The following is an 8,460-nucleotide window of genomic DNA, read 5'->3' as shown; positions in this document are numbered from 1 at the left end:
GCCGTATATTTAGTGTATTCAGTGTGTATCGATTTGGTTTCCGAAAGCTTTTGAAAGTATTCTTGGGCGAATATATAAATATTGTCTGGACTTTCTTTTAGCACTTCCTTAATAAATTGTTTTATAAGTTCGGTAAGATGTTCCGGAACTATATGAAATACGAGTGAAAGTGGAACCTGCTGTCTCATACGCTTTTTTATGATATTTTCATAGGTTTGTATTGGCTCGTATTTGCGCATTCCTCGGTTCGATTTTTCGGTCACAATCGAATTAAAGAAATCTGCAGAGAATTTGTATAGGTCCTCAGGCTTTTCCCGTAAAACTTCTTTAGCATACATCTTCATTAGGTCCCTTAGTCCCTCAGGTACTCTTGGTAAACTTTTTCCAGTCATTTTAAGATGATTGTCTCCAATAAGGAACTATCCACAGCAAGTATTTAAGGAAAACTAGCTGATTCAATGTCCATGTTGTGGCTGCTCCTAGTAACCTGAAATGTCACGTGTTTCCATACCAACAGCAATTTCCCGCACCACACATGCATACACATGCATGTTTGTATATGTTAAAGTAACACAGTGGGACTCGGCCATAAATAACTATTAAAAAAACCAGTAGGAATCCTGTAGTACTCGGCAGGTCGCAGGTGGTGACATGACCACTCCCTAATAGACCACCACTAGTTCCCGGACAGACAGACAGACAGACATATCTATAAAGACTCGGCTATTGTTGCTGATCAAGAATGTAGATATATAGAATGCGGTAGGGTGAAGCTGTTCGGTGGAGTATGGCGGCTTACCTATGAAATTTTCACAGCGCGCGTACATACTGTCAGGTGTCATACTGTATCACGTTGCTTAAAAGCAAGGATTTACTGAACCTGTGAGGCTCAAAACAAAAGCGAACTTTACCCAGTCTAACTGTACCAAAATTAAAATTGCCCTTGGTCGAGCAGCCCAACTAATCGTTAACCTTACCTGTGGAATTTTACTTTGGGCACACCAAATGTTAAGTTCTACATTTTTTGAAACCTTCATTGCTGAACCGAACTGGAAACATACCCCGAAATGCGCGAATATGCCCAGAGGAACCAGTTTATATGTATGTTAAATATATATATTTTTAACTTGTAACAGACAGTGCGAGCTTTTCGGCCCCTTGAAGTACATGTGTATATATAATGAAAATTATTTAGATATTTCAATATTTGAATCATCATCATTTGCTTCCACAATTCGACATATAATTGGAATGTCCTCATAACGAGATTTATATTTAACAGATGAATACAAAGTTTTTTTAATGACATCGTGTTTAAATTTGTTCCAATCCCGACCCTTAAGGAAGTGGGAAAATATGTATTCCCTTGATGGTATAGTACAATCTAGATAAAACAATCTGCGCTGCCAAATGTTTCCTGGGTTTTGATTTTTTTCTAATAAGAAAAATCTGGGAAGCAATAAGCACTGAACTCTGGTTCGTGCCATAATTACGCGATGCTGCATGTTCTCGCCCAATCCAAATATTGCTCCAAATGTAAGTTTTCCAACATCAATAAAATGACTTTCGTTTTTGTTAACCTGAAATTGCATATTTAAGTATGTTACATTGATAGATGTGTAGAACTTTTTTGCCATCAAAGGAATTAGGTTCATAAGCTCTACATCTTACCACATTCTAAGGGAGTTCCCTGCTCTTTATAGAAGAACAGATCCTTACAGTTTTAAAATATCAGTAAAAGGTCGAAGAGTAAGTGTAAGGTTTGTCATTGCTTATTTATGATTCTGCCGTAAACACTCGTAAATGAAATGACTCGAATATTAATTCTTACATATCATATGATACTTTATATGTTTTTTTCGATTAAAAATGCATCCTTCTACCTCTATAATATGTTTGCACGAATACAAAGTACCTTTTACTTTACAAGAACCAGACAAATTGTGTTAATACAACTAATATTGTTCGACTTACCGCAGACTTGATAGATTTTGTAGTGTTTTTTCCCGCTATACCACCAAAATCAGCAATATTTTCATTTGAAGCACATTTCCCTGTCAGCTGCCTTGGGTTTGATCGTGTTTTTATCGTGCTCATGAAAGAAATACCTTCTTCTGATGCATCCCTCAGTTGATAAATCTTTTTTCCATTTTTTAAAGAGACCTAAAAAAATGTACAAATAAATAGAATCAAGTAAAATAAAAATAAATTGTTTATAGTACTGTACCGTTATGTTAAGGCATTGAAGTAAAAGACATTCACCACTAAGCACAAAGTGGACGTTTGTTAAAGTGCCTTTATCCTCATTAAAGATTGTCTCCAAGGGATTATATTGCTTAATGGTCCCAATTCTGCAAGCGTTAATGACCTACACGATACATAAAAACATACATATGTAATTACATATGTACAAATGTGTGTGGGTATATAAAATACGATTGTACATACTCAATAATATAATAAAATCTTTTTCACTTACTTGATCATTGTCGAAAAATTTGAAATAGTCCAGGGCCCTTAGGGCTCTTTTCTTCTCATCCCAAAACTCCATCAATGTGGTAATCACTGATAGGGCATAGAAGAATTTTTCAGGAAGCTCGCAATGCGAAACAGAGTTAAACGTTCAATACTCGCAGTTATCAGCGACTAAAGGCATGCATCTGCTTTTCAAAGATTGCCAAGCGCCAATCCAACCCAAAAAGTACCCAATAAGCCAAGCAGTTGTAGTCAAGAATCCGACTACTTGATACCTGAGGCTAAGAGTTTTACAGGGTATCTCCGGCCACAAATGGATCATTTCATTTTCATAGACATATCATTAAAGATTAAAATTTTCACCAGGTCATGGAATAATGTTGATCAAAACTGTATATACTTTATTGGTAATTATCGTCGACTTGTGTAAGTATGTTTCAAACATATCAAACCTGGTATAAACATACAATAGAATAAAAGGAAAGCAATGTTGTTTGGGGCAACCTATATTTCATGGAATAGGTTTGAAGTCACGCTGGCACGTAATGCTTCCACTGCACATTGGGCTAGATTGCCGAATTATTGGCATACATTTGAGAATTTCATAGAAACTAAATCTTGATTGAATGATACTTTTTACGTTCAAGATCAAATCTTTGTGCAGCTATCTATGGTGGCAAAAATGTGATCTTTGCATATATATTTCTTAGCCAACTTTTCCAAAATTGATTGGTATTTCTACGTATGTTTATTTATAAACTTAATATTCAATAATTTCCGACCGATCGAATTAAGGGTAAACCATAAAAATTAACTTAAGCCAATTTCAAGTCTCTAACAATACAGTCTGCCCCAATGTGCACTGGTAGGCGACGGAGTATTATTGAATCGAATTAGGACCTAACGTTGTTTATTGCTGATTAAATTGACGGGTACATGCATTTGCGAATGAAGCAACAGAAAAACAAATTCTTAGTAGTATACTTATTTGCACATCGCGTGCTTAGGTTAGACATTTCCCATTCTTTATGACATGCTTCACAAAAATCCGATTTACTTTATTTATATTATTACCATCTTTAATTTCCCTTAATTGGTCAAATTATAATTTTATTAATTTTTATGGCGATTAAACGTCCTCGAAAACTATAAAAAAAGTTAAGAACAGATAAAAAATAATTACCAGCTAAAACGTAATTTTGAAATAACAGCCATTTATGTATTTAGTTTCAAAACTAGGGTTCGGGAATAACTTTCATCGTAACAGAGTCAGAGACTCGTGTTAATAAAGTCGGTTGTTGATGCCAATCATAAATATATAAATGTACATATTTTATATATTATTACTCGAAGATTTTTGGTTGTATGCGTTACAAACATCTGACCAAAATTGTAGTACTCGGTAGAAGTAAAAAAGGAATCAAAGTAACTGCATTTATGTATTTATTTATGCCCTTTGTGTGTCTAAAGTTAAACAGCTAAAGCTAACGGTAAGGGAGGCAGCCGTACCTACAATGGCTTTTGGCAGAAACACAAAACATAAGCACGCGATATATAGAAATGTAAATACATTTTTGGTTTTTTTTCCCCACTTGCAAGTGCCTACCGTTTTAACAGGTTACAAACAACTTTAAATCGGTTTTCTATACAGTCAAAAATAAAATATAGATACTCCGGGGCCATCAGTATACTCGCTTGCCTTGGCGCATTACGTTGCAGAGCATCATTTTAATAGCTCCAGATTTTAGTTTAGTCTGGTAAGAGGCGGCCAACCAAATCCTACAGAGAAAACCTTTTTAGAGAAAAATAAAGAGAATGCCTAGGTTTGGCAAGCTCGGGAATCCTCGAGAAACAACCTTTTCCCAATAGTACGGCTTTTATATTCAGTATTTGGCTCCCTAGTAAGTACACTGCAGCTATGCTCTCAATATGCGGAAACCCAAAAAAATGAGTTCACAGTAATTTCAATAGTAGCTGATAAATTATATGGTCTTTCGATAAAAAAGTTCTTAGAACAGGAGTAAGCTAGAAATTGACTGTTTCTTATTAAATCTGACTCAGGCCGAATCCTCCCTTATCCGAAATGTGGGACAATATTCAAATATTCAACTTCCACTCTATCGATGTCACATATCGAGTAAGAAACTATCGATGTGTTAGGAAGCAAGTTGTTCCGTTGCCGATACTAAAGGTGCACCTCCAAGAAGATACAAGGCGTGAAACCTAGAGAGGGAACGAAATCGTTGAGCCATAAGAACGACTTACTTAATTAGCACAACAAACGTTCTGAATAAAAAAGAAGAACAAGCGTACATACAGTAAAATTTATCTATGGGAACTTTTTTATTTTGAATTATATTTAGAGATGGAACTTTTAAAATTGCGCCAACTGCGAAGTTGGGAAACAGCTGTGGAGTTTACGTCAGTGTGTGAATGGTATTTTTCAATTTTTACACCTGTGTTTCTTAGAAATGTAACTAGTTGTTCAGTGTTTTGCTTTATAAAAGTGGTCAAATGTAGGATTCTAGATGGAGTCAGACTTGAAAGAAAATTCCCCTGCGCCAGAATCTACAGAATCTATTCTGAGAAAGGCAAGCTAGTCATGAATGCATATAATATTAAATGCAAACAAATAACTTTCTCTTTTTTAGATGGCTAAATATGATGATGAAAGGCCTCCAGAGAAACCGAGATACACAGGCATTACTGCCTCGCGACCAGTTATGATATTCTTAGCAGCTACAGTATTAACTACTTCCGTATTAGTCGCTCTTCCGCCTCAAGTTGTAAACATTATCTTACGTCGTCAGAATACTTCAGAAAGTATCTCGAAAGATTGGGAATCATCCCCGCCCACATATGCAATTTTCGGCAAGAGTCGTACAGACGAGCACTTGGTACATGTAGTGAATATTCTTCATAAGTTCGGATACGAAAGAGTTCAAGTAAACGAAAGCTGGAATCTCTTGTGGGCCCATGACTATCCATTTCTTTCCCTTCCTAACTTAAAGACCCTTGGCCAGCATCAGATTGTGAATCATTTTCCGGGCTGTGGGTACTTAACAAACAAGGTCGATCTGTGTACAACTTCATTGCCATTTCTTCCTCGTGCATTTAGACTTCCAGGACAAAGAGACGACTTTTTGTCATACGCCCATGCTCACCCGGATGTACTTTTTGTGGAGAAACACAATGAGCACAGACATATCAAAATTCGTATACCAAGTGATATCGATATCCTGTCAAATGATTCATTCGTTCAGGAGTTCATACAAAAACCATTCTTGGTGGACGGACACAAATTTGACATCGGCGTTTACGTGGTGATAACTGAAATTAACCCGCTTCGTGCTTACATCTACACTGGCGACGTTCTATTTCGATACTGTCCTGTCAAGTATTATCCGTTCGACAGCGAAAACGTAGACAAGTACATAGTTGGCGACGATTATTTACCCACTTGGGAAGTTCCTTCATTACGAAAGTATTCCAATCAGTTTGGGGGTAGCATGCGTAATGTTTTTGAAGCATATGTACGTGATCAGTCCATGGACCCTTCCAAAATATGGCCTCAAGTAGAACACATCATCCGCACAACAATTTTGGCAAAGGAAAAAGATATTGTCAATATACTTCACTCGTACAAACAGCATAATTTCTTCGACTTAATGAGATTCGATCTTTTTATCGACGAGAATCTAAAGGTGTATCTAATGGAGGCCAATATGTCTCCAAATCTTTCTTCGGCTCATTTCAAGCCGAATTCGCTTTTGTATGAGCAAGTGCTATATAGTGTATTTAACTTAGTAGGAATTCGCCAACTACGTGGAACAGGTGCCCCCATGTGAGTACAAGCTGTTACAAAGATATTCAAATGAAATATAATATATTTAATTATTTTAGTTTTGCTGAAAGCAGCGAGGTTCTAGCATCTGATAAAAATTTGGCAACTGATTTAACCTCATGCGCTTATCACTCATGTGATAAGAACTGCAACAAGGAAGAGTGTAGTCTCTGCATTCCTTGCCTCAGTGGATCAGAATACAAAACTTTGCACCATGCGTACGAGGAGCATTTGCATAGGGTTGATATGAAGCGGATTTTCCCCAAGCCAATCGTAAGACAAAGAAATATTTCATGAAAGCTATCGCTTTAACTAACAAACATCAATATAATTACAGCTTAATTTGAAGACTTTCGATATAGTTGAGGAAACATCTAATATGTCGAAGAAAAACGCATGGATGACCCGTTGGTTCTTTAATAAATGTCAATATGAACGAGCATGGTGTTTCTAAATTTAAAATAAATACTGATTTAAAGCCAAGAAATAATTCATTTAGAGAATTCCGTCGTCCAAAACCACCGAAATGGAAGGAAAATGTTACTAGGTGGTGATATGATGATGGACAAAAAGAAAGAAAGAACTATTTATTATGGTTTTGTGTTTTTATATTTTCTTTTTTAATGTTCAATTAATATCTACGTTCATGTACAAATGTATATTCGACCAGCACCTCCCCACAGTAACTTAAAAATTAATCAATCTCCTTTGCGATACCACAAAACAGATTTAGACAGGGTGAGAGAACGTCTTTCTACGACACAACACAAGCCAAATATATCAATAAGGGGAGTATTTAGTGATAGTGGAAATAAACTAAGAGCTTGGACACAAGCGCGACCCCATCGCTGGCTACAGCTATAACCGGAGCTTTTCGAGAATTTCAGGTTTAATAATATATTGTCTTGCACACATTCTTACTCAGATGTGCCCGCTGATGGCTGCAGCTAATAGAATAGATGGATATGGACAGATGGAACTACTGATGAACTGATGGGGAGTCCCATCATTGTATTTTCTTTTCATACCGATGAAGAGGCAGACAAGAACGCTTTGTCGGCAATTACTTGTGTCGGTGTGAAGCGATGGATTTATTGCCTCAACAGCTAATAAACAAACTGAATTTATTGTTATCTCGATCTCTATTCAGGCTGTCTTATACAGTGTGCAATTGCTGTGAATGTGACCATTGGCCATGACCGTCAGCTGAGGTTTTCGGTCAGCATCATGGGACTGAAGATCTGGCGCAAAAGCATAGTTCATGACAACTGGTTATCCGTCAGAGAAAAATTATAAGTATAAACTAGCTGCGAAATAATTTAGACAGATCGATATAGCGACTTATCCTGTAGTTTTTATATTATTAATCTTTCAGAAAGCAGCATTTAAGACGGGAAGATAATATCATTCCATCATTATTTCTTTCCATGCACATTCATGTTCCCATAGGGAGCGATCAATCTGCAAGGCTATCAAGCCTTTCGTTCACGTTGTTGATTCAAGTCCACCTTTTCATGTTAGTCGCTGTGCACATTTCATATAATGTTGTGAATCTTTGTGATCTTTGTGAGCATATATGAGTGCCTATTAGACCGCGGATGCGCTCCATCTTTAGAGCCTCCTCGTGTTACTATGGAATGCCGGTATTCTTTGGTATTGATTGATAATTGTTTCACAAGATCGATTAAATATTTAACGAAAGGGAAAGCGTGGAAACTGTAGGTACCCCATTGCCGCCAGTTTGGCAATTTGTCCTTTCAAACAACCCACTTTGGCTTGAAAAGCTTGTGCCTATTGACAGAATATTGACAGAAGCTATTTCACTTTTCGGGGCGTGACAGACATGTCGGCGCTACCGTTGCCTTCCGAGACTATACCGACGGCACTAGCACCAACACCAATACTAATGCCAACCTCAACCCCAACCCAACCAACTTGTGGCGGGCTGTGAAGAGGGGCTGGGTTTCCGTCTGTGCCAAAAGTTTTGACTGCGATTCAATAAACAAACGGTATTATTAAATAATGCTCTCTAGGGGTCGGTTCGCCGATTTGTCTAATGCTGAAAAAGGAATGCATGTGGATTAAGAAGAGGGATGGCCGGCGGCGGCTGAGCTAAGCACCTCACCTCACCACCGAATTCG

At 37.2% G+C, this 8,460-nt stretch overlaps 2 protein-coding genes across 3 annotated transcripts; one reads left to right on the top strand and one right to left on the bottom strand.

The window, feature by feature from the left end:
• Nucleotides 1-1,211: 1,211 nt before the first annotated feature.
• On the bottom strand, nucleotides 1,212-2,641 carry LOC117585412 (the record flags this gene model as incomplete). The annotated part of the gene is made up of 4 exons (XM_034274885.1): nucleotides 2,480-2,641; nucleotides 2,228-2,368; nucleotides 1,975-2,163; nucleotides 1,212-1,580 (listed from the first exon to the last, which is right to left on the bottom strand). Coding segments are annotated over exons 1-4 (771 nt in total), but the record flags the coding sequence as incomplete, so codon positions are not given.
• A 2,279-nt stretch (nucleotides 2,642-4,920) lies between these two features.
• Nucleotides 4,921-6,810, top strand: LOC117585480 (probable tubulin polyglutamylase ttll-15). Of its 2 annotated transcripts, XM_034274975.1 has the most exons (5): nucleotides 4,921-5,066; nucleotides 5,127-5,530; nucleotides 5,594-6,319; nucleotides 6,379-6,592; nucleotides 6,657-6,810. In XM_034274975.1, exons 1-5 carry the CDS (start codon nucleotides 5,004-5,006, stop codon nucleotides 6,771-6,773), a joined length of 1,524 nt encoding a protein of 507 aa, XP_034130866.1. In that variant the 5' UTR covers nucleotides 4,921-5,003; the 3' UTR covers nucleotides 6,774-6,810. The 2 variants fall into 2 exon arrangements, with proteins under 2 accessions (XP_034130866.1, XP_034130865.1); XM_034274974.1 differs by having other exon boundaries at nucleotides 5,127-6,319.
• Nucleotides 6,811-8,460: the final 1,650 nt, after the last annotated feature.

The sequence above is a fragment of the Drosophila guanche genome, unplaced genomic scaffold, assembly GCF_900245975.1.
Source record: "Drosophila guanche unplaced genomic scaffold, DGUA_6, whole genome shotgun sequence".
Lineage (NCBI taxonomy): Eukaryota > Metazoa > Arthropoda > Insecta > Diptera > Drosophilidae > Drosophila > Drosophila guanche.
The sequence above is the reverse complement of the archived record's forward strand: the minus strand, read 5'-3'. Positions and strand labels throughout refer to the sequence as shown.